Source organism: Cynocephalus volans, chromosome 3, assembly GCF_027409185.1.
Source record: "Cynocephalus volans isolate mCynVol1 chromosome 3, mCynVol1.pri, whole genome shotgun sequence".
In the NCBI taxonomy this organism is placed as follows: Eukaryota; Metazoa; Chordata; class Mammalia; order Dermoptera; family Cynocephalidae; genus Cynocephalus; species Cynocephalus volans.
The window spans coordinates 161253325-161279988 of NC_084462.1; the positions used below are offsets into that span (position 1 = coordinate 161253325).

Sequence of the window (26664 nt, forward strand, 5' to 3'; positions counted from 1 at the left end):
ATACATCTTGTAAATTATTCCCTCATATTCAAATTGATGCTCACATTCTATCGTGCTCACATTTTAGTCAGCTTTGCATTTGGATCATAACTCTCTTGTGCTTCTTTTTTCTAGGCTTTCTCTTTATTTTGGGTGCGGCCTTATATGGACCTTATTTATCACTTCCACTGATATTTTCCTCCCACTCCTGACTGAATCATCTGTGAACAATCTATTCCATTCTCCTTGACTACATTCTTCTCAAAGGACACTTCCTTTCCTGGGCTAATTTAAAGTGAATACTTCCTAGGCCCACTACATGGCTGTCATTCTGGAGTTACTGCCACTGGATCCCTAGGTTAGTTTTACCATTTCTTATAATCTGTATCTTCCTCTTTCTTGGTTACAACCTTATTTTACTTGTACGTCCTTAGGTAATTTCCTCAGAAAGAAGTTACCTTAAAAAGGTAATGTCTTTGCTTTTACCTCTTTCTTGGCTTTTGTGGCTCCATGCTCTCCTGGATTTCCCGCATCTCACTGCCATTCCTTCTTAGGCCAACTCCTCCTTGTACATAAGTCTCCTAAATATTGGAGTTCCTGGGCACTCAGCCCTGTCCTGGATGCTCTCGCTATAGTCTCTCTCTTGATATCATCCATTCCCATGGTTTCAAATGCCACTTCTACGTGCTGACCACTCTGAAATTTGTATCTCTAACAAAGACTTTTCCTTTGAGCTCCAGAGTAAATATCTAGCTCCATATTTTACATTTCCGTTTGGATATCTCACAGGTATCTCTAACCTAACATATCCAAGGCCAGACCTTTAATTTCTACACCTCACCTACCTCAGCCAGTCTTCCATACCTCAGGAAGTAGAATTACCATCTACCCAGTTACTCGAGGTGGAAATCTGGGAGTCATCCTTAGTTATTCTCACTTCCCACATCCAATCTATTACCAAATCCTGTCTCTTTAATCTCAAAAAAAAAAAAAAAAAAGTCTCAAAACATACCCCTGTCCATCTCTCCCTTGTCATAATCTTGGTCAAGCCATCATCAGCCCTCATACGCTAATACAATACACTTTTACCTTGCCCTCCTCAAATCAATTTTTCATATGGCATTCAAAATAGGAGAGCTCTAAATTAAACTATTCAATCCTTTCCAAAAGCTTGCTTACCAATGTACTTTTAGTATTCCATGTACTTTTTGCAATAAATGTCAAAAAATAAAATAAAAGTAATTAAATGAGAATACCAACCTTTATGAATCAAATAGAAAGTTAAACCTTGTAGCTTCCTACCCAGTATTTTTATAAACACAAATTAAGAATTTGTGGTACTAGCAAAGCAGAACTGGATCCTAAAAAGTTTACTCATCCACAAAGTTAGGCCACCTCATTTCACAAGAAACTTGACTCTGATTCTGTGTTAAATAAAGTTTCTCAGCCTTACACATACTGCTGGTTCACGCAGACTATTACCAGATGCTACCAGTCTATAGATCAGAGGAGTCCCTTTCCAACACTGCACGTCCAAATCATTTAAACGAATCAACTAAACCATCCCTGCAACTTCCCCTGTATCTTCTTATAGGGCAACTATTTCCTGAAACTCATGTTCCCAGTGCTTAATTGATACTCTTCCATCAAACGTATATAAGCTATATAAAACCATTCCAAATGAAAACACACTATATAGAATGTTAATGCCATTTCGATTTTATCAACAAAATATAAGTAGTAAACTAAGCTTTACCAATTTAAAATATTAATAATATAGCTCGATAACACAGCTCACAATTCAGGAATTTAAATGTTTTAGTCATATCAGCTACATGTGAAAATTATTTTGAACCACAATATATTAATTAGTAAAGAGCAGAGACTTTGGGGCCTTACTATGTAGATATGAATTCTGACTCCACTACATTCCTCCTGTTTGATATCCAGCAAGCTAAGTTATTTCACCTCTCTGTGCCCGTTTCCTCATCCATGAAATAGACAAAATAAAAATGACTAGCTCATAGAGTTGTTGCAAGAATTAAACTTAAATCTGCTTAGCATACAATGTGTTCAATAATATTAGCTAATAATACCAGAAATAATAACAATAGTAGTCTTTATTACTCAATTTCCTGACTTCCTCCCTTAAAAGCAGATAAGTTATGCAGACTATATTTGATATTCATAGATTTAACATTTATAGTTTTTGGTTTTTTGGGGTTTTTTTGTCTTTTTCGTGACCAGCACTCAGCCAGTGAGTGCACCGGCCAGTCCTATGTAGGATCCGAACCCACGGCGGGAGCATCACTGCTCTCCCAGCGCCGCACTCTCCTGAGTGCGCCACGGGCTCAGCCCTAACATTTATAGTTTTGACTCTTTTTGTTGCAGCAACACAGAATTGGTGTGTGCTATGATACAGGCAGCTAAAGTTAGCAAGTGAACTTAGTAAACAAATTTCAATGCAGCTTTGTTGGTCCCTAATCTTGGCTGTGTATAGATTTTAACTCTTAAGAAGGTATAAACACTTTTGCTTCTTAAAAAAATATGGCTTGCAAAAGAAAGCCACCTGCCACTTCTGATGATAAAAATGAAAAGACACTGCAGACGTTTTAAATTAAATGATAATTCTTGGGGGCTATCCAGAATTGACAAAATTGCAAGGACTGGGCAGATGTTAACCACTGGCTTTTGAAGATTTCAGCTAAAAGCTAAACTATCAGTTTCTACAATGGCTCATGTCCACTGATAAATTCCACATTATATTTCTTTTTTTTTTCTGTAATGCCAAGGATCAATCGGTCTCAATCTCGGTAGCTGTCTGTGTCTATGTCTATCTGTCCGTCTCTCTCTCCAATGAATTTGCAAATCTACCTCTATACTAAGGTCTCACAACGTATCTCTCCATAATGTCAACATTCCATTATATTAAAGTGTTTTTAGAAATATGGAATTAGTTTGTCTAACATTGAGTCATGATATATTCTAAATTCAAAGGTCTCTGAACAGTTCTATTTTTAAATTTTAAAATACTGGAGTAAGAAACACAGCATTGTTTTTTAAATCTATGTAAACATGTCAATTATAGAAGCTAATTTATTCTCTTAATACTTCATGCTTCCAATGAAAAGCACATTATGCTTTTACCGGCTTCTTCTGGAAAGTTCCTTATTGAAATCATCACCAAGGCGAACTTGTTCACTGCTGAGGTCTCGGAGGGACTGATGAAAAGCATGAAGCTAGCAAAGACAAAACATAATTATCCACTTAGGATTCTGTTAAATTGTTCCACGAAGATTCACTAAAGGTAAGAATAAGATCTTGTTCTTTGCAACAATAATCAAGTTCAATAATGTTATTAAGAAAAGATGAAATAAAATGCCTATTCTGAAAAAAATAAAAAATTTTTATTTAAAAGAAAAGCAGTTTTTACAAAGCTACATATAACATTAACCATCACATTCTCTATCGTACAGCAACTCTACTCCTTGTACATTCCCTAAAGAAGGGCTCAGCAAACTTTTTCTATAAAGGATCCAATAGCAAATATTTCAGGCTTGCAAGCTATATCCTCTCTGTCACAATTACTGAACTCTGCCACTGAAGTACAAAAGAAGCCATAACAATTGAGCATGGCTATATTACAATAAATATTATTCTATCAGCCCACATGCCCTAGTTCAACAACCCCTGAGAAAGTAAAGTAGAGAAACTCTTGCCCACATACGTTAGGAACCATTTACAAAGAAAAGTAGGGAGCAGCAGTATTCATAATGAGAAAACACTAGAAACAAACCAAAAGTCGATCAAGAGTAGACTGAAGATAAATTGTGGCATATTCCTCCAGTGAAGTACCATACAGCAGTGAAAATAAAATGAGCAAAGCCAACCACACATTAGTAAGGCTGAATGTCAAAAACGTATCAAACAAAAAAAGCAAATTACAAAATATATATATATAGTAGTATTCCATTATGTAAAACTTAAAGGCAGGCAATACTAAACAAGATATAAGTAGTAAAAATTATACTTTTTCAAAAGCAAAAGAAGGATGAATATGAAAGTCAGGACAGTGAATATCCCTTGGGAAAAAAGGAAGCATAAAATAGGCTTGGGAGTATGATAATACTCTATTTCTTGGCCTGCATGGTGGTTACGTGGTGTTCATGTGCATTCTCTCTCTCTCTCTCTCTGTACACACACACACACACACACACACACACACACACACACACACACACACACACACATATACACACCTATGCAGTGGATTGAATGGCCCCCCACCAAAGTCATTAAAGCTTAATCCTCACTATAATTGTTGATGGTAGGAAATCCTATAATGGGAGTTTATTGGAAACTAGGGCAAAGATCACCCTTACTATGAACTTGCAAGGAACTTGGCTGCATTCTATTCATGCCCAAAAGTTTTACAGAAGGAATGTGAAAGGTGCTGACCCAGCATATTTGGCGAAAGAATTTCTAAGCAGCAAAACATTCAGGAAGCTGCATGGCTACTTGTAACAGCCTATGCTGAGTTATGGCAGCAAAGGCATGACATAAAACCAGTATTTATAATTAAAAGGAAAACAGAGCATAAAGATTTGCAGCCTGGCCATGTGGTAGAAAAGCAGAGAGCATTTTCAGGAGAACAATTCGATGGTGTAGCCCAGTGACCATTTGCTAAGAAGATTAGTACAGAAGAAAAGGATGATCAAGAGAAGGGAAAAAAAGACTGTGAAGGCATTTCAGAGATATGGGAGGTTGTGTCTTCCGTTACAGGCCCCAAGGCCTAGAGAGACAGAATGGTCTCAGGGAAGAGGTCCCAGGAGCCCTCCAAGAGCTCACTGCCTAGGACCACCTCGGGAAGCTGCTTCTAGCACCAGCACCCCAGCTGCTTTGGCTGCTTCAGCCATGGCTAAATTGGTCCCCGGTGAGGCTGGACCCACAGCTTTGAAAGATACAAGCTGGAAGCCCTGGAGGCACCCGCATGGTGTTAAGTTTGTAGGCTCTCAGAATGCCATAACTGTGGAGGCTTCAGAGCCTCCACCTCAATTTCAAAGGATGTATGGAAAAGTCTGGGGACCCAAGAAGAGATACATCACAGAGGTGGAATCACACAGAAAGCCTTGGCTAGAGCAATGCCAAGTGAAAATGTGGGGTCAGAGCTGTAGAAGAAAAACCCAACCAAGGCCATGCCTAGTGGAGCCATGGGAGCAGGACCACTATGGAGACCCGAGAATTGTAGATCTACCGGTGTGCAACACCAGCCCACGAGAACTGAAGAACGGCCTCAGACCAGGAAAGCCATAGAAGCGGAGCTGCCACACCAGCATGCAGAGGACATTGAACATGGAATGAAGGTACATAATTCACTAGCTGTAAGATTTAATGCCTGCCCTGTTCAGTTTCAGACTTGTTTAGAACCTGTTACCCCTTTCTTTTGGCCTATTTCTCCCTTTTTGAATGGGAATGTGTACCCTATGCTTGTCCTGCCATTGTTATCTTGGAAGGAAATAAATTGTTTTGACTTCACAAATGGGACCTTGAATTTTGCACTTTTGAGTTGAAACAAGTTAAGATTTGGGGGATGAGATGAATGTATTTGCATGTGAAAAGGACATGAGTTTTTGGAGGCCAGGGACAGAATGCAGTGGATTGAGTGGGCCCCCAAAAGTCGTTAAAGTTGAATCCCCATTGTAACTGTTGAGGGTGGGAAATCCTATAACAGTAATTGAAAGGTGGGGCCTGGAAGAGGTGATTAGATTCTGATGACTATGCCCTAATGAATGGATTAATAATTATGGTCATAGGCATGGTTCTGAGGGCTTTAAAAGGAGAGCACATGAAGAGCTTCTCTCTCTCTGCACCGACATTTTCTGCCATGTGGGACCCCTGCGTTGCTGTAAAGCCACCACCAAAGAAGGCCCTCACCAAGTGTCTTTGGACTTCCCAGCCTCAGAAACTATAAGCAATAAATTTCGTTTGCTTACAAACCAGTTCCAGATATTTTGTTATAAGCAACAGAAACAGACTAATACTGTGAGTGTATGTGTGTTTCTGTATGCTATAAATATATATATGCTATATATGCATGTGCATGCAGTAATTTATAATAAAAAAATCTTAACTTACATAGACTTGCAGAAACAATAAATTGATTCATTTTCAAGAAATGTACATTGTGCAACTAATTGGTGCCAGCTACTGTGCTGGGAAACAAATGTCTCACAATCTGCCACAGTCAACAGATGTGTAAACAAACCACAAATTTTTCACTGGGAGCATTAACAAGTATACAGTCAAGTGGAGCTAAGAGTCATCTTAAGAAAATGAATTTAAAATAAGAAAAAACTATAAAAATAAAAAAGTGGAGGTAGTATCGTGGATGAACAACAGACCATAATGAGATGGTTTTGCCATCATGATTTTCCAGTTTTGCAAACAAGAATCCTAGGATTCGTCCTTGACCACACCTTTTCACTCATTCCTACCTACCCCACGTGGCTATTTGATCTTCAAGACCTTTCAATTTTATCCACTAAAAAGCTTTTAAACCTATTCCTTCACTCCAACTCCATTTATCCTAATCTAAGCGACCTTTAATTCATACCCAGAACACAGTGGTACCCTCTTAATTGTTATGCCCACATTGACAACATTTCCCACTAGAGCCAAAGTGAGCTCTTCACACTACTTTGCCAGCCCCTTACAAGGTTCTGCATGGTCTCAGCCCTTCACACTTCTTTAGCCACATGGCCTTCTTTAAACTGCTCATAGGTGCTATCTTCTCTCCTGTCAAGTTATTTGTTCTATCTGGAATGACTCTCACTCAACTTTCAGATCTCAGCTCAATCAGCCTTTCTCCAGAAAGTCTTCCCTGACTGGGGCAGGTCCCTCTGCTACACACTCCTGTAACCTTATGCTTCTTTCCATTATAGCATGCATCTGAGTTCATTATTATGGGTTTATTTATGTACTTATTTGATTAATATCTAGCTCCACCTCTAGATTAGAACTCAATGAAAAGGGAAGGTTTTTGCTCATCACTGTTTCCAAGCATAAACACTGTCTCAGTGACAGAGGCACTAAATAAGTAGAATAAAAGGGTAAATGGGTAATGTTAAGATATAGTTCTTTTCAGTAGGTTTAATCACATAGTCCATGCTACCAAGTTGCACCTGTCAAAAAATTGCACAGTCAAAGAAATGTTTCCACAAGGTGTTTTCTAATGCATTTGGTTCTATTCTCTCTTTATCTTACACTGTAATAAGCAATAGCTACAGATGAGTATCCTAACACAAACTTTGAGCACCCAATTCTAAAACTAGCAAAACAAAGATGTCAAAATCAGAAACTTTCCCTAGTCTTTTTCTAATTAATTTAGATACCAAAGATAACAAAAGAAAAAAATTCAGCTCTGCGGAGAAATTTTAAGAAGCAGGAAAGAAACATGTCCATAAAACTAATACTTCAGAAATCTTTAGTGAATACATGAAGTATGGAATTTCTTACTTCACAGATAGTGGCTCCATGAATATTTCAGCAATCAGAAAAACACTACGGTGGGAAAATCAATAGGTCAAGCCCACAAGGACTAACTTGTTCATACTAAACCAAACTTAGCAAAATAGAAAGTAGCTAACTTAGCAGGGTTTACAGAAGAGTAAGCTACCTGAACAAAGAAGAAAACAAAACATACCCAACTAAACTCAATTCAAAATGTTCTGCAACATATAAACCTCCATAACAAAATTCAAAATAAATGTATTATGATGATTCATACATTGAAAATAAAATAGTTTGCTAGGTTTAAAAAAAAATCAGTACAAAGTCATTGATGATCGAATTCTTGGTTAAAATATAGCCATAAAATTCAAGTGTTAGTCATTTATACAGAAATGTAAGGAAATGCTGCATACAAATTATAGAATGGTACAAAGTACCTGGACTACATCATCAGTCTCCCGAACAAACCGGACACCAGTTCTGGATCTAATTCGTTTAATACTCTGTGGATCCCCATAGTCCTTCAGAGGTGAGGTAGGTGGAAAACGATGGCTCTCTTTACAATGGAAAGAAAAGAGAGGGGATTAAAACACTGCATGAGAAGAAACAATATAAAATTTCACTCAGTAAATGCATACCACTTGTGGATATACACACATGTCCTTAACCCAGAGTATTTCACAAATATCTTGTTGTGAATATAAAGTCCCACAACATTGACAGTAATCTTGCTCTTAAAGCAGATAAAATGAACAACAGAAGTAACCTAGAAATAGAACATATCAAAAGTTCCAATTTTCTATACTTTCCAAAGAAGCAATATTTAATCACGTAAAATTAATAAATTACTAAATAAAAAAGCTTATATGGCTTACTAACATAATACTAATAAAACACAGTTTTTCAAATGAACTAAAATCTGAACAGTGTATAAAAATCAATAAAAACCAGCTAACTACATTAAAAAATAGATGATATTGTCCAATTTTTAATCATTATCATGATCAACAGCAATATTAACAATGTGAGGTACCGGTGTTTGATTTATCTAAATCATTTCCCTTCACTGCAGATTTTCCTTTTCAATTCAAACATGAATCTCAGTGCTACAATCAAACTGTTATAACCTTTAGCCATTGATATCCAGCTGCACACCCAAGCTAAAATTTACCTGTTCTTAACAAGTGTCATAGGATATTTCTTAATAAGACATTTGAAAAACAATGCTAGCACAAGACTTCTAAACCCAGAAAGTACACGAAGTATTAAATCTTATTTGTGTGTTTGTTTTGATTATTTGGCACCAGAGAATTAAATCCAAGTTTTGTCAGGTAAAGCTCTTTGTGGTGTACAGAGTCTGAGAAAAACAAAACTAATAGAATAACAAAGACCCTTAAATATATTTCAAAATATGCACTATAAAATCCTTGACAACTGCATGTTCTAACACTTTATCTATATGATATGCATGGGTTGTATTTCTCCAAAGATTAAGTGTATTTAATAGGTACTTCAGAAATATTTTTAAAACAAACAAAAGGGTTTTCAAAACATTTAAGGAGTTTACCTGTCACAGTGCCACCATCGAGGTCACTTGCAGTCAGACTTGTAGCAGAAACACTCCTCCCCCCTGAGTTTCTCAATAAACGTTGACTCCGCAGATGATCTATTGACTGTTCCAAGCTTTCTTTTAACTAGTTTAAAGAATATAATGAAAGGGGAATTATTCTTTTTAAAAACTTCCAAATACAAATGACTGCTCCTATGAAACAATGTACACTGCCCGACTTGTATAAGAACACCACTTTCATTCATTCAAAGACTTTAAATCCCAGAAAACTATGGGGTCAGATGTCAGACTGTCAGTAAACACTGAGGATTACAGTTGTCCAAATGCTCTCAAGGTTATTAGGGAGTCAGCCTGCAGGGGACATAAGAAAACACCTCCTTAGACCTAAATAGCTACATTAAATAAAAACACGCTAAATACTGAGAATAATGTCCCGAGCTGTACACAGGTATCCACCTGAGAAGAGGATTCAACTGAGATCCAAGGGAACAAAGAGTAAAGCTGAAGAAAACCCACACACACTGAATGGCTGGAAAACTTCAGGTCTAGATATCTTTCTTACCCAAGGATGAATAAAAACTAATGATTAAAAACAAAACAAAACAAAAATTAAAAACAATAATGCGTAGATCAATGGAACAAGTCATCTATAACTCTTTAAACAGAATGTCAACAAAACAATTGATTTGAAGAAACAGGGTTTTCTAAATTCGGCCAGGGTTAAAAGGTAGAATATCATTTATGGAAAGAACAAGTCTCAAATGGTATCTGTCACTACTTATTCTATCTTATATTTCTTGGGGAAATGTGCAAAAAGTAAGTAGCTTCAGTTGAAAGAAAAACACAAATGACACAGAATATGAGCCACAAATGAAGAAAATCCTTTTTCATTTCAAGCACTTGGATTTCTAGAAAACCAAGGTTAAAACAATCTGGATTAAAAGAGGTAAAATGAAAGTTTCAGGAATCTACCCCTTTTGTCCCTCTCATTTTGGCAGGAGAGGAGAGGGAAGGTTAATATTTCCACATCCTTCTGTTCCCTGCTTCCCTAAAGGGATATGTGCAATACCATCCTGCCTTAGTACTCGCCAGCCATAGGACCCAGCCTATCAGTCCATGGAAACATACATATGAAGCCCGGAGAATCAAAGTCTACCTTGAGAGTTATTTACACTTAAGTAAAATAACATGTAAGCACATCAGAGGTCTTATACAATGAACAAAAAGTAGTGTGTCAGTAATCCATGACAAAATGCTTAGAATAAAATTAAACAATGTTAAAGCTAAAAAGCTCAAATCCAAACTGTAACATGAGAAAAGGACTAGAAATGTAAAGTGACTTTAGATCACACAAATTAGTGACACAACAATAATATAAAACCAGGTCTTGTAACTTTTCTTGTGTTTACCTTTATTAGTCGCATCTTGCAAGCTAAGTCTGTTTTCAGTTAGAAGCAAAGGCAGCTGTCATTTTTTTTACTATTGCTTCTTTTTGAAAGTAATCTGGCTATTTTTAAGATTATATCTTTAATTCTCTCTATATTGAACTTTATACTGTGATATGACTATGTGAAGTTTTATTTGCATTTATCCCATTTTTGACCCATAGAGATCATAGAATCTACAGCCTGACATCTTTCACGTGTTGTGAATTTTCAGCCATCACCTCTTCATACACTGTTTCTGCTCCCATTCTCTCTCCCCTCTCCTTGTGGATATCCAATTGCATTTAAGTTATACCTTTTTACTAAATCCTGTATGTCTCCCATTCTCTTTTCTATATTTCTCATCCTTTCATTCTTCTGTTTTTCCTTTTGGATATCTTATGATGGCCTATCTTTCAATTTATTAATTCTCTTTACAGTTATACACAAGCTGCTGTTTAATCCATCCATTAAGGGTTGGTTAGTTTTTATTTAGGTTATCTTATTTTTCAGTGTCTAGAATTTTCATTTGGTCCTTTTTTAGTTTTCATTTCTCTGCATAAATTCTCAATCCTGTCTTTTAATTTCTTGAACATGTTAATCACAGTTACTTTACAGTTCCATGTATGTTTCTATTGTCAGCTTTTTCCCATTTGTTTTTAGTCCCCTTTCATATTCTCTTATGCCTGCACATTTTTTTTTATCATGGGGTTGACATTGTACATGAAAAAGTGTAGACATAATTTAAAGTGTAGACATCTGGAGGATGATGCCTTCCTTCAGAAGGGATTTGGTTTTGATTCTAGCAGGAAGTCAGGCTAGGGTCATTAGCAATCCCAGATCACCTTAATCCAGTTACGAATTCAGATTATTCAAAGATAGATTTTTATCCCCATGAGGGCTGGTATATTTTCAACGCATCACATCTCTTATTTTCAATTTACCATTTCTCCTAGGCTATACTCTTTGGGGGTCTCAATTAAAAGCTGGAGGGCTCCTGAACTTCAGTTTTGGTCTTGCTAGTCTTTTGAGTTGACTGATAGCTCTAATCCTAGCCTCTCTGCTTCTAAACCACCTCTTCTGGAATCCGCTGTCATTTTGAAGGAAGAAAAGAATCCCAAATACAGGACTTACCCTTCTGGACCTCCTTTTTTTTTTTTTTTTCCCCCCAGATCCTGACTACGAAATTCTTCACTGCCTTAGTAGTTCTCTGATCAGTTATAATATTATATTTTACATTTTTTTCACCTTTCTAGTTGTTCTCAGTAGGAGAGTTGATCCAAAATAATCTTATCCACCAATGCCAAAAGCAGAACGAGCTAGCATCCTTTTTACGTGGGTTTATCTGCTAACAAATCCTAAGTTGTAACTAAAAGCTGATGAATAAAATTTTCACACACACACACTCTCCCTACCACAAAAAAAAAAGCCACCATGGAACATATAGGAACATAAAGAAATATACCTCAGAACAAGAGAAATAAAACATTACAAATCTAAGATAAATAAAAGATGTTGGAAAAATTAATCATTTCAGAAATAGCATAAAAGTTAGAAACAATACTTGGCAACCTCATTTTAAAGCTCTATAAAGATACATCCTAAGCCATTGCAGATGAACAAGATGATCTATAAAATACAAAAGATGAAACACAAAAGGTAGATAAGTGAAATAAGGACTACTTTAAATTACTCCTACAAGCATCACGGCAAAAACAGGTCATCCACCTAAGACATAATACTAAAACTGTATAGAATTAAAATCTGCACTTAGAGTAATAATAACAGAACGGACACTGTACTAATCATGAAACCAGTTGGATAACTCCTAAAACACAAAAGGAGATAAAGAAATAAGACATAAAGTCATAAACTTGTTTTAAACTCTTCAGAACTGTAACTCCTAACTAGGTGCAAACTCCTAAAATTAAATAAAAACAAAACAACACTAATAAAATTCAATTTAACATTAATTTTTACAACAGATGATGCTATTTCGCTGAAACTAAATGCTCAACCTAAGACTGCAGTGCTTACAATGGTACAGATTCTTTTGAGTCTAGTATGACTACCTCACCACATACCAAGTGATGATTCCATTTTCCCCCCACTTTTCCCTATCTGAAACACTGCAAAATGGACATCGTACTATGACATATTTTCACCTCAACTTGATGTAAATGCATCATTTACAGATTAGGTCTATTCTTTTACCTCTGTTCTTTTGATATTAGACTAAAACAACTGAAGAATCACTATTAGCACCAGTATGAATGCAAATAAAACTTGGGCACAGAAACTGAATGGCAATACTTGTTTACAAGATAGTTTATCCAAATCATCAAGACATGCTTTTAGACTTAGGAATCAAGTTGAGTAGTCTCCCTTTAGCCAAGGATGAAACAATTTGAGCATCAATAAAAATATTAACTGCAATGAATTAAAATACTTCAAATATGCATATAATTGTGAGTTCATAATGATACTCAAGAGGGAAAAGGTCATTGGTCACCAATAGAGGATGCGAGAGAACAAACTCATTATTTTGGAAACTGGTAAATAAATAAAATGAAAAAAAACTATGGAAGCTTTTAGAGTATCATTAAAATAAAGATACCAAATTTTTAAGTTCTCATCGAGATATCTGAAAACTCTGTAATGTCTCTATTTGGAAAAACTCTTTTTAGAAACAAAATATAAGTCAAGGTTAAGGAGTTTTTTAAAAGGTATATAAAACTTGAAAGAACTGACTACGTTGCAACCCAAATCTATGAAAGGAGATCAACTAGGCAACAATGGCTGTTCCAAATAAGAGGCATGATCATTAAAAACATCATGATTCAGAAGAACCCCAGGGCGGCTTGGCAGTGCTTTCCTCAGCTCCACTACTTTTGCGTCTGCTGCTGCTCCTGTCCATGTCTTTCAAACCCACCAGATAGTAATAACTTTTTCACGTGTTATATTTGGAGGATGAAATAAGACTATGTAAAATAATTAGAACAATGTCTGGGGCAGATTAGGTTGTTCAGTCAATGGTAGTTTTTATTATTATGATTAAAGGTAATGACTATAAAAACAAAAAATAAATGGAATAAAGAAATGGGATGCTTTAATCTGAATAAGCTATTTGGAAGTTTCTCATTCCCTAAAAATGACTTCGCTAAATTCCTTTGGCTGCATATTTAGAAACTCCTGAAAGGGGCAATATCAATATTCCCTCTGTCAACATTATTTCTTCTATAACTCCACAGATGAGGGGTCTTCAAAAATTCATGGAAAGATTCGTATTATCTGTTAATTCTATTTTTCCACAAACATTTGAAGTATCCTCAATAATATGATTCAAATTTCATTTCCAGCATTATCACTTTTTATTTATTTGCTGCACTTTTATCCTTTTTAGCCAGTTCCCTTTCTGATTACTTATTTTTGTAAAACAACATGTGGATTTATCATTAGGAGTAAAGGAAGTAACTACACGTTTCATCATTCATGACCAGTCACCAACAGACTGCAAAACAAGTGATCTGTTATTTACATAGTACTGAGTAGACTGAAGAGCTAGCAACTAAGTTTATACTTTATGCAGTTCCTTATAGTTAATATACTGTGATAACTAAAACTTGAACTGGGTTGTTTGGGGACTGGTGTTATTTGACTAAACTGGGATAATAAAATTTATGTACATTGAAACCATACAACAAGGACTGACTATTAATTTTCAGAGTCCTCAAATAGCTACTCCATGCATTCAGTAGAGCTTTTATAGCCCCATTAGTGGAAGAGTGTGCTAATTCTATCTTACCCAGACTGGAATTCTGTTTGGTTTTTGGTTATTGTTTTTATTTTTCCCCCTAGCTTTACTGAGGTATAATTGACAAATATCTGGTTTGCTTTGTAAATTAAAAAAAATAGTGACTTTCCTAAGTTTATAATAGCAAGCTTCTTGAACAATCCTAGAAAAATAAGGTTTCCAAACAATAGTAAACAGTAAGGAAACCAGGAGCTAACTCCACAAATGGTATTGGAAATGCTTAAGAAATAAATCATTCAACAAATTTGGCTCTAATAAGGCAAGATAGGAAATGGAAAAGAATGACATGGATAAACTTCCTTCATCAATATACAGCATTGGTTAACTGTCTCACTAATAACCAATGTGTCCCACACATTCACATTCTAAACAAAATTAATGCCATCCTTGACTAAGCTCATTCAGGAAGAGTTAGGAAAAAAAGAAGAAAAAAACAAAACACATTAATATAGTGATTAGAAAATTTGTAAAAGACGTCTACCATTACTTTTACAAAGAGACCGTAAAAGAAATAAACTACAAATAGTGATTACTGACACATAAATATAGTAGTTACCAAATATTCATAAAATTAGCTCCCACACAAATGAAAAACACAACTTTAAAAAAAAAATAAATAAATAACAACCTTGGAAAAAATTCTAAATGCTGCAATTTAAAGTAGGCTTGAATTTTGGAAACCATTTAGAGACTCCATTCAGTTTCTTCAAACATTTTGTTACTCTCAATTGTCCTTCATTTTCATACTAAAAAATGTATCTTCTAACACAGCATAGGTAATACAGAAAGACATGAAAATTTGGTCATCTATAGATAACTACATTCATTTAGCTTCAGAGTTGAGCATAAATTGGAAACATCTAAATATTTTCTCTGACCATTCAGTTTTATTTTCACCTGACACTAAAGAGTCAGTATTTAACAATATTCACTATGTACATAGCACTGGTGACCATGGCGACAGTTTGTGTTGTAAGATTAAATATATCTATAATGTTGACATAAAAAAATGTAAGTACTGCCATTTACAAATATTAGAGCTCAGGGCTGGCCGGTTCTCCAAGTTGGTTAGAGTGTGGTACTAACATCAAGGTCCAGGGTTTGATCCCTGTACTAAGCAGCCACCAAAAACAAAACATAACAAATGTTAGGGGTCAGACTGGCAAAATTAAAGAATGAAAATTGAGAAAATTGAGAAGTCATCCAAAAATTTTCTCTAGATAATAGATAATAATGTCATTCTTAGGCACATTGACTGTTAAGTGCTTTATGCTTGGCTTGCCTTCACTGCCTGTTTTTCTACAGAATGCCAAGGTTGATCTGGCAACAGACTGCAAAATAGATTGGTTGTAGAGTTAATTTTATCAGTACCATTTTGGATCCTCACAATATACTTATCTTTTACTATTAAAATAAGGAGGAGTATGAGGAAGAGGAGGAGGAGCAGGAGGAGAAAAACTTTTATAAAATCAAATAAAAGTGCAAATTTATGGTTTGTTTACTTTTCTGGTCCCACCAATTCTTGCTGAAATGTATTTTTTAAATGACTACTGCTATTTTATTTACCAAAAGATCACTAGCTCCCACTGCTGTGCCTAACCTTTTTACATATGCTGGATTATAGAAATATAAGTCCAAAATAATATTCCTGAAATTTAGAGATTCCCTTTTCCAAAGATGCACTGTTCTTATTTATGTAACTACTTTATTTTTAAATGGAATCCCATATATTCAAAGCCCCATATATATTCAAAGCCCCATATATCACACACTCTCTAAGCATAATTTTAGAAGGAATTTTTTAATATTTACACATAACATTTTAAATATCAATAAACGAGCATTCATGGAAAATGGAAGTAGAATAGCAGTATTTTAGGTTGACAGATAATATACTCACCAACATAAAGAGGAGGGGAAAGCATTATTATGTGTGCTGTCTAATTTAGCATATACTTTGAAGTCAAAATAATTAGATATATATCACTAGGGATGTTGCAACACATTATGTTATTTATAATCACAGTGATACACACATGCAACTGAAGACAGGCACAGTGAATTGAAGAAAAGGAAAATAATACATAGTGAGCGCATATAATGTACCAGGTATCTGTATTAAAAACTTGGCAAATGCTTAGTGGTGGGGATCATCAGATGAATTAAAGAAATTGCAAGAAAAACACTTAGCGAGTGTCTAAAACAATGTTAGCACTTAAATAAATGTTAGTTATAATAAGGGATATATAATTACATTGATTTTTCAAATGATGAAACTCAGTCTCAGAAAGGTTTAGTAACTAGCCCAACGCCACAGAGGTAGTTGCTAAAGGAAAAAAACCTGGATTCAATTTCAATTCTAAGTCTACATTTTTTCCTCTAGCCTCAGAGCAAAATTCTTTAAAAAATTATTTTCCTGTCCAGTAGTTTCATGAGAGACTTGGGAATAAAATTTTAAACAAGAGACTGTAAGAACCTAATTCTCAAAATATGTTTATAAAGTGAAATATGTTACAATTAACAGAATTTAATTGTTTGATTAAAATCTCTTACCCATAGACTTATTACTTAACATTAAAGCTATTGTAAGACTGTGAACAGTTCTTACTGAGCTAGGAGACAATTGGTTTCCCTGGGCCCAGGTTTGAGGATGCGTTTCTGGGTTTCAAGACATTCTCCAAGGTCTCAGGTCCCTCCTCTGGGTCCTCCCCTAGAGGAAAGTTACTGCTGCTAGTCAGACCTATTTTCAGTACCAAAGAGGAAAATGGGACAAGGGGCTGGCTTACGCAAATCAAGTGGCTGGGCATGCTCAATTAAGTGGAGTTTATACTTTGAATGACCTTCCACCAGAGGTGCTAGAGAGCACACAATATTGTTGAATACGCCTGGTGCATGTGATAGGATTTGACAATGAACATGCTCCAAGAAGAGACCAACTGAGCATGTGCAAGGCTATGTTAACATAACTGGGAACCACCCCCTTCATTGAATATTCATTAAGTAGCAAAACTATAAAAGCTGAATCCTGGCATAAGGCAGGACTGTTGCTCACTTTCCTGGATCCAAAAACTTACTTTCAGCAAGCAGCTGCTCATTCTCTTGAGCCAGCCTCTACACTGAACTTTAAGTATGTATTTCTTACTTGTGTTTTAAACTTGGTGTGCGCCCTGCTCAGTCTCTGGAGCTATGCTGCACTCTCTCTGTTTAATCTGTATCACTTATTCATTATATTAAACCTGTTCTCATTTTCTACTGTGACACTGCTCTTGAATTCTTTCCTATGGCAGAGTCAAGAACCTGGTAAGAGGACAGGTTGGGTTGAAGCCGACTACTCAGCCTCCCAGACCCTACCTCTGACATCATTACCTTTGGGATAATTACTGAAGCTCAGCCAGGGAGGAAAAAATGGATACGTTTAGCTTCAACATATTACAAGTGGCCGCTGTCTGTCTTTAAACCATTAACACTACCTTTTGTGGTGTCACTAAGTATATTTGACAACTGAAACTTAGTAAATAGAAAGGAAAACCTGGACTTTATTATTTAATATTCAACATTCTTCCAAAATTCACATACCAGATGGCAACACCCTATTACTCCCTAAAGGAAATTTTAATTGGAGTACTTACATAGAAGAAAAATTACCTATTAATGCAAGTCTCTAAACTTTAATTTGATATTACTGTATTTTAGCCAATCTTTACCTTTAAAATAAACTTAATTAATCTACTGATTTGAATCAAAAGAACTATATTTTTCTTTTATACCCAATATTAACTACAATAGCCTCATCAACTACAATCGAAATTTCCACTATAGAAGGTATTAACTTTTTATGTTGAATACTCTTTCTTCAGGGCATTCCATTTTTTATAGCATTAGCACAAGGACAGACCCCGTTCTCTCATGAATAGGAACACACAGTTCTAGAAGAATTCTAAACACTAAGCTAAATCAATTGCACTATTTAATGCAAGAGTATAATTTGCTCCAAACCTTTATAGTAAGTATTAAAATAAAACCTCTCCTTGTGTCCTCATTGGCCCAAATGTTTTCAGACCTCCCAAGAAATTCATAGCTTGAGAAATAACACAGGATGACACTACCTTAAAGTCATGAAGTTCATGGATCCCAAAGACCCTAAGTCACACTACCCAACTAAATATGACTCAGTGGCTGAAACAGCTAGAAGAAAACCCAGTGAAAAATCAATGGTTGGTACTTAGGCAGAAGGGGAAAATCAGTGCTGGTGTAGGCAACTCACAGAGTCTACCACGTTGCCTAAGTGGCAACTAGAACTGCTGACTTTGACAACGCCTCAATGTCAATCCTAGCTCACCACCATATTTCTTTCCAATTCAGTTTCTGTATTTGTTTCATCTAACTCTCATTCTAGACATTGTATCAGCTGTGATATTAATTACTTCTGTGACAGTGGGCTTCTGTTTTTTAAACAGTTAAAAAAATCTTCATAATCTAGTTTATTATTATATAATTGCGTAATCCTTCAAACTTTGAAATACAAGGTCCCAATTTTCAGAAATGTAAATTCACAGCATCACGAAAATGTGAGTAACTGTGGCTCTACGAGGTAAATGAATTCTTTTTTTTTTTTTTTTGCTTAATTATCTATACCTGTGTCTCAACAATTGTCTCCTTCAAAATGTCATCTATTTTTATCTGTTTCTCTTTGTTTTTATGGCTCTAGTTCTGCTTGTATTACCTCATGCCTGAATTACCACAAAGTTATTTCAGTTATTCTCTGTCTACAATAATTTTTTTCCTGCAATTGTCCTTAAATGCTAATTTCATTGCTCCATTTTCCTGCTCCAAAAAATTTAGTAGCTTTCTGAATCTTAGCACAACATCTCCACATGTATTCTGGATTCAATGTAACAGACACAACTTAACTTCCAACTACTGTATAAGAAACATAAAGAGTGCTAACCAGGCTGAAATAATGATCTTAAGAGTAAACCTATTGCTCCCCCTTCTTTAAATGCTAATTTTTCATACCCTCCATCTATCCAGACCTAATTATCTTTCTTTTTTCATTGGTTATGAATATTCATGAGATACAAAGCTTACTGTCACCCTTCATGCCCATGATGTGGAGGCCAGATTCATACTGGCTGTATACTCATTTTAGCATGCTCTTTGCCTTGTGGCTGCTCTCGGCTCCTGCCTCAGGTCCCCAGGTGGGCCCCACAGTGGCAGCGTACCAGGTTGTGGGCGGAGGGGGCGGAGGGGGCGGTCCTCAGCTCCATGCCTCAGGACCCACGGCGGCCCCTGCATCCTCATTTTCAAGATAGGAAAAATGGGTCACAGGATGCTCACTAACTTGCCCATGGTCTCACAGCTGTAAGTGACAGAGCCCATTTATGGTAATGGATAAATGAATTCTGATGCTAGGTTTTGCAATAACATTCTGCCCTTGGCTCTGTCACTTATGGCTGTAAGACCACGGCAAGTTAGTGACCATCCTGTGACCCACTTTTCCTATCTTGAAAATGAGGATGCAGGGGCAGCCCTGGGTCCTGAGGCATGGAGTCAAGGGCCGCCCCCTCCGCCCACAACCTGGCATGCTGCCACCATGGGACCCACCTGGGGTCCTGAGGTATGGAGCCAAGGGCCACCAAGTCCACCCACAACCAGGCACACCAACACCATGGAGCCACCTGGGGACCTGAGGCAGGAGCCAAGAGCTGCCACCAGGCAAGGAGCATGCTAAAAACACCACTTCCATGCAGGTGACCCACCAAACCACCACAATAGCCATAGCTGCTGCAAAAGTGGCTAGATGCCACAGCAGTAGCCACAGCCACCATGTAAGCAGCCCACCAGACACTCAACTGCACTGACACAAGGAGAGTCACCAGTGGAGACCAAAAAAAGAAGACATCTCTCTCTACAAAGCCCAGTCCAAAGTAATAGAAAAAGCATCTGCTCTACAATAATAGTGGGAATCTGTACACCCCTCTCTCAGCACCGGACAGATCATCTGGGCAACAAATCAACAGAGAAACCATTAATCTTTCAGAAGGAGAGGACAAATCTATGGTTATAAGAGGTAGAGGGGAGTGAGAGGGAGATGGGGAGAGATTGGATATGGGTTATAAAGAATAAGTACAATTTGTAACAATGAATATGCTAATAATATTGATTTGATCAACATATGCTGTACACAGGTGATGGTAGTCAATGCTGTACCACAGAAATATGTATAATCAATTATGCTTCAATAAAAATAAATTTTTTAAAAAAAGAAAATGAGGATAATAATAGTAACTTTCTTTTAGGATTACTGAGAGAATTAAAGGAGTTAATATTAAAAAGTGACTGGGATATACTAAGCTTACAGAGAAACCCCCCAAAGAGACCATGAAAAGATAGATACCGCTTCTCTATGAAACACCAGGAACCCCATTAGGATCTTCTAACATGGCTCAACTCCTCGCAGACAGGCCTTCACATACTATAAGCAAAGAATTAAATTTAGAGTTGGAGGTTACAAAGATTCAAGGGAACAACAGTGAAACAATGTATACTTCAAAGAAGAGTAGTCAAAAAAGTGACCCTTAGGGTTTATAAGACCAACAGGATAATTCTCACAGTTCCCTTGTTGAGGGAGATAATCTCAGGAGGAAAACATTGCACTGAATATTTATATTTCCAAACTTTTCCCCTCACCCATTCGTTAATTATGTTCACAAAGTTAAAACCCAAGAAAATAAATATTTAGATGCATATATATACCACTTATATCCATCTCCTGAGGCTTAGCAATAGACTTACTTATAAAATCTGTTAATAATAAATGCTCCTATCTTCTTCCCTAGGGAAAAAGAATTGATTTCATTTTCTAGAAAATATCTTTATATTTTAAGAGAAATGCTAATTTCAACCACTCAATAGATACGTAGCATGGAGAAATATTTTTAACAGTTGAGCATTAGTTAAAACAGATTAACCTATTACAGGATGTTGCAGGGGAAAAAGGCAACTTTCACAGCAAGAAGAGTTGTATGAGTTGCAACATAGCCTCAAAAAGAAAAAAAGTCACTCTCCATCATCCTTCCTTAAATACACACACTGATTTAAAAAAAAAAAAGGCTGTCTGGTTAGCTCAGTTGGATAGAGCACAGTAACGATAACAGCAAGGCCTAAAGTTTAATCCCTGTACTAATCAAGCACCAAAAAAAAAACAGAGGGTTAGTCCTACCATGGACTTGAAAATTATAAATAGAAAGATTCAGGTAAATCACAGGAGAGATGGCACATTACATACACCCATTTTTAGATATGATATATCACACAGCAGAAAATACAGTAATGCTAAGAAAGCAATTTTCACTGAGGGGCCATCAGAATCATTTATAAGAGATACTCTTTTTGACTTGCATGTCTTCTCATAGATTTTGGCAGGTGCTACTGTCCCAGGTAACTTCTAGGAGGCAGGATGAAAATCATTGCTATATTGAGTGAATATGACATAAGGCAATGAGTGACATAGTCCTCTGCTATGTTGGGGGGAAAAATTATTGAGAAACAACGGTTTTAACAGAACAAGAATTAGAGGAAACTGAGGAGGAAATTCTAGACTAGACTAAGAAACAGCCTGAAGCAAAAAGAAAGACTCTTGCTCTCCTGTGCCATATTTTTCATATGAGTGGCATCATAGTCTATGTACTTGCAACTCAGATGGAAACAGCTGTTGATTTTATTTACTTCCCATGAATAAAACCACTCCCCCAGAGAGTTCAGCAATATTTAACTCTGCGCCTACCAACAACACTTAATGCCACAGTAGAACATACTTTGTGTTTTAAATGTTTATCTATACAGAAGTTTCTCTAATACATAATTTCATTTCCCAACAGCCCAATTCAAAGGAAATTTGCTACCAAGAGTAGAGATCTAATATTCAACTTGACAAAGTAGAATTGCTCTCTGCTATTAGTTAACAGTGCTTTCAATTTTTCACTAATTAAAAAGCAAAATACTAATTCCTATTATTAAGGTAATTAACCTAAAACAGTTCATAAGCTACCCAAACATACAAAGTTCATAGATCTACCTGTCAAATACATCATAAATCATAAAAATCCTGTAGGTAAAAAAATGTCCAAGTGTATTTTCTAAGTGAAAGCAATAGAAACCTTTAAGAAAGAAGATATGTTTCCCTATTCTAGAGCAATTAGCTTCCAATTACAAGCAAATAATGATGACTATACTTTTGCTCTGTAAGAAGAAAATAACAAGTCATCAATTACAACTTGGGAGTTATGTGACAATTCAGTACAGCACAGATATACATAAAAAAAATCCTTATAGTTTAAAGGTAATATTAGTCTTATTATACTATATACTCATCATTGTAAACATGAAGGAATAAATTTAATTGGTTTCCAAGAGTTTACAGACAGCGAGTAAGCAAATTCCAAAGGAAGAACAAATAGAAGGATAGAATTAGCAAACATTAATAAAAAATATTCATTTTATTACAGAATTCTGGGATATCTTTCCTTCTTATATCCCCACATGAAGTATAAATTAGCACATCCCTGAAAGAGCAATTTTCAGCTATCAAATTTTTAAGTGCATATATTCTTTAACCCAGCAATTCTACTTCCAAGAATCCTACAGAATTCTATAAAAATACGTGTACAATATTCGTAGTTGTTATATTGTTCATAGTAACAAAAGAAAAAATTGGATAAATCCACACTATGAAAAAATACATAACTGTCCAAAAGAATGAGGTAGAGCTACACAGTCACTGGAAAGTGATATACATCATCAAATGGAAAAAGTTCCATTTTTTAAAGTAATCACACATAGCTTGTACATGCATAAAAGATGTTTGGAAAGACATACTAGAAATTGTCAAAATTATTACCTATTTGAAGTGGGACTGACATGGGCTTTGAAAGGGTTTTATTTTTTAAAACAATGAGCATGTATTGCTTTAAAATTAACTATTCTTAAAATTCTTATCTCCCAATAGGAAGTATCTGTGACCCAAGTTTAGTAAGTTTTTGTTTAACTCATGTCCTGAATTCCTTCCTCTCTAACCTGAAGCTTTCAAGTTCAATAGAATCTAATCTATATAAGCTAGTCAGAAATCAATCTGATAAGCTAACCAAAATTTAAACTATAAAATAGTAAAGCAGTTTAAAAATCTGTTCACGATGGTTATCTCACATCCCCACTCTCCAAAAATTATATTTCCAAAAAGGTGGGTAAAAGAAAATGCAAGCATATGTAAACATTCTCACGTGTTCTATTGCACCCGCCTGTCTGTCACTATATTCACGATATCGTCCAAGCATCTGGTCCATTTGTCGCAGGTTCCGACTTGTATCCTTGAGAAAGGAAATATATTCTATTAATAGTTCCAAACACTGCTTTTCCCAAACAATTTTAGTAGTATGTCAAACAGCTAAGTCAACAGTTTTTAAAAGGTACAATTTATATCATAGTTGGGTATTAACATACTTCATAAGTTGGGTATCAATGTACTTCACAAATACCAAATAAATCTTAACACCACTGAGAGAGAAACTCAAGTCCATCTGTAATTTACTTGTGTAAAATCTGAAGCACATGATTTAAATCCTTATCCAAGGTCTCATAATAAGTCAGCAACAAAATCATAAATTGAAAAGAATCCTCATTATCAGTCTGTACAACACTGAAAATTCACACCCTCATTACAAAAAACAAATCCTGAAAGAGCAAATCTAGTAGATCATGTACAAAAGAAGCAAATCATTAGGATCAATGTTATTTCAATTATTACTTCACCTTAGAACTTGATTAAAAGAAAAAAAACTATCCTTTAACCTTTAGCTATAAACAACAAATTTATTTCTAATCACAACAAAAATGGCTTCCACCCAAATAGGCTAGGTTTCACCTGAGAGATTAATAAAGGCATTTCAATCAAAAATATAAACCGACTGAAGTGTCTCATTGGTGGGAAAATACAAGGATTCATACTCCAAAATTCCATTGTTATATTAGTTTAAATAAGTTTAAAAAGAATAGGCCTTATGATTTTTAAATCAAATTCTGGCTTCTCCTTCAGAAATTATTCTCTTATCTAAGCATACTAAAGCAAAGCAATTAAAAGCCAAAATCCATGATTATCCAGCCTAAGGCAAAAGTAAGGGAATAATGAGTAGGAAAAAAATTCTATTTCTGAGTTTTCCTTTCTCCAGTGTGAATGTATTACCCTATAGTAGACTGAATGTCCCCCCACCCCCCGCAAACTCACTGAAGCTTGAATTATGTCCCCCAAGTTTTATGTATTAGAAACTTGGGCCCCACTGTGACTGTTAAGAGGCTGGGAAATCCTATTACGGCAACTGAAAGGTGGCACCTTGAAGAGGTGATTAGATTGCAGGACCATGCTGTAGTGAATGGATTAAAAATGGTGGTCAGGGGCGTGGTTCTGAGGGCTTTAGAAGGGGAACATGAAGAGTCTGTCCCTTGCTATGCTATGCCACTTTCACAATGTGATATGCTGCCATCACTGAAGTTACCACCAAAGAAAGTGTTCACCGAATGTATTCCCTGGCCTTTAGACTTTCTAGCCTCTGAAACTATAAGCAATAAACTTAATTTTCTTATGAAAATACCCAGTTCTGTGTATTTTGTTGTAAGTAACAGGAGCGGACTAATATATATCCTTCACGCCTCTTCCCTCAAGTCCTTTATATGGAAAGGACGCAAACTGCCTCCATTCAAACTTCCAAATGCTATCAAAAGTTAGCCTCTAAATCAAAATTACCTCTCTCCATCATTCATCGGTAAGTAATCTCCCTCGCCAAAACATGAACAACTTTTCTAAAGGCACATGTCCATAAGAAGCTAAACTCAGTAATTTCTATTGGTTGCACCCTCCCACAATATTTTATTTGGAAATACAGTAATCCCACCTTATTCGAGGTTTCACTTTCTACAGTTTCAGTTACCCGCAGTACCATACAATAAGATATTTTGAGGAGAGAAAGAGAGAGACCACTTTCACATAACTTTTACAATAGTGTACTGTTAAAATTTTTCTATTGTTTTATTATTTCCTGATGTTAATCTCTTACTGTACCTAATTTGTAAATTAAACTTTATCATGGTCATGTATGTATAGGAAAAAACATAGTATGCATAGGGTTTAGGAACAGATTTCCCCTAGAGCCTCCAGAAAGAAACGCAGTCCTACCGACACCCTGACTGTAGTGTGATGCGATCAGTGCCAGACTTCTGACCCACAGAACTGTAAGAAAATAAGTTTTGTTGTTTAAAGACATTAGCTTTGTGGTGATCTGTTAAAGTGTCGCGAAAACTAATACACTGACTGAAACTCTTACTCAGCGCAAACTATTTAAAATCTATTAAGTGCAAACATTGTTAAACTAACCTGTAAAGTACTTGTTATGGTGTTGACCTTCTCGGTGACATCTACTGTAGGATGACTTCGAGTTCCCCTGTAAATTGATCTGGCAGCCCATCGACTCAATCGGTCACGACAACCGAAGTGGTCTGAATCACTGGACGATTCTGCCATTGGTGTACACAAATCCTTAAAAATAAAACCAGGTCAAAGTCAATCAATGGGTAAAAGGAATGGAAATAACAGATTAGCTATCTACTTTTTGATCTTTTTAAGTATTCATTACATTAGTCCTTTGGCATATTGTAATTTCTACACGCATTGTTTGAAAATACAAGAAGTCACTTCCCTATGTATTCTCTCTCCTTTATTTTTTCTGCTTTATTTATTTTTTATGTTTTGAATTGAAACAATTATATATTTTTACATATTTTATATATATTTATAATTGATTATATATATTTATATATACACAGAGTTGACTATCAGTAGTTGTACACAGTATGTGATAATCAAATCCATATTATTAGCATGTTCATCATTACAAATCGTAATTATTCTTTGTGTCCCTTACTCAATTACTCCCTAACCCCCCTCCGCCTCTCTCATTTCTGGTAACTATAATTCTGTTCTCCCCTTCTGAAAGTTCAATGTTGTGTTATGGTTTTTCTTTCTCTCCTTCTTCCCTTACTCCTTCCTTCCTCCCTCCCTCCCTTCCTTCCTTTTTTTCTTTCTTCCCACTTATGAGTGAGGACATGCAGTATTTCTCTTTCTGTGCCTGGCTTATATTACCTAACATAATTTTCTCTAAGCTCATCCATGTTGCTGCAAATGACAGAATTTCATTCTTTTGTATGGCTGAAGAGTATTCCATTGTGTATATATACCACATTTCCCTTATCCAGTCATCCATCGATGGACACTTAGGTTGTTTCCATATCTTGGCTACTGTAAATAAAGCTGTGATGAACAG

The 26664-nt window shown here is 35.8% G+C and overlaps 1 protein-coding gene across 1 annotated transcript in view; it reads right to left on the minus strand.

The window, feature by feature from the left end:
- The window catches only part of CEP128 (centrosomal protein 128), a 347268-nt gene extending 321403 nt beyond the window's left edge, over nucleotides 1–25865 (minus strand). The window contains exons 1-5 of the mRNA XM_063091601.1: nucleotides 25719–25865; nucleotides 23575–23661; nucleotides 9056–9182; nucleotides 7926–8044; nucleotides 3127–3218 (exon numbers count right to left, since the gene is read on the minus strand). Of these exons, the coding sequence (XP_062947671.1) occupies nucleotides 3127–3218; nucleotides 7926–8044; nucleotides 9056–9182; nucleotides 23575–23661; nucleotides 25719–25865 (572 nt within the window). The remainder of the gene's footprint in view (nucleotides 1–3126; nucleotides 3219–7925; nucleotides 8045–9055; nucleotides 9183–23574; nucleotides 23662–25718) is intronic.
- Nucleotides 25866–26664: the final 799 nt, after the last annotated feature.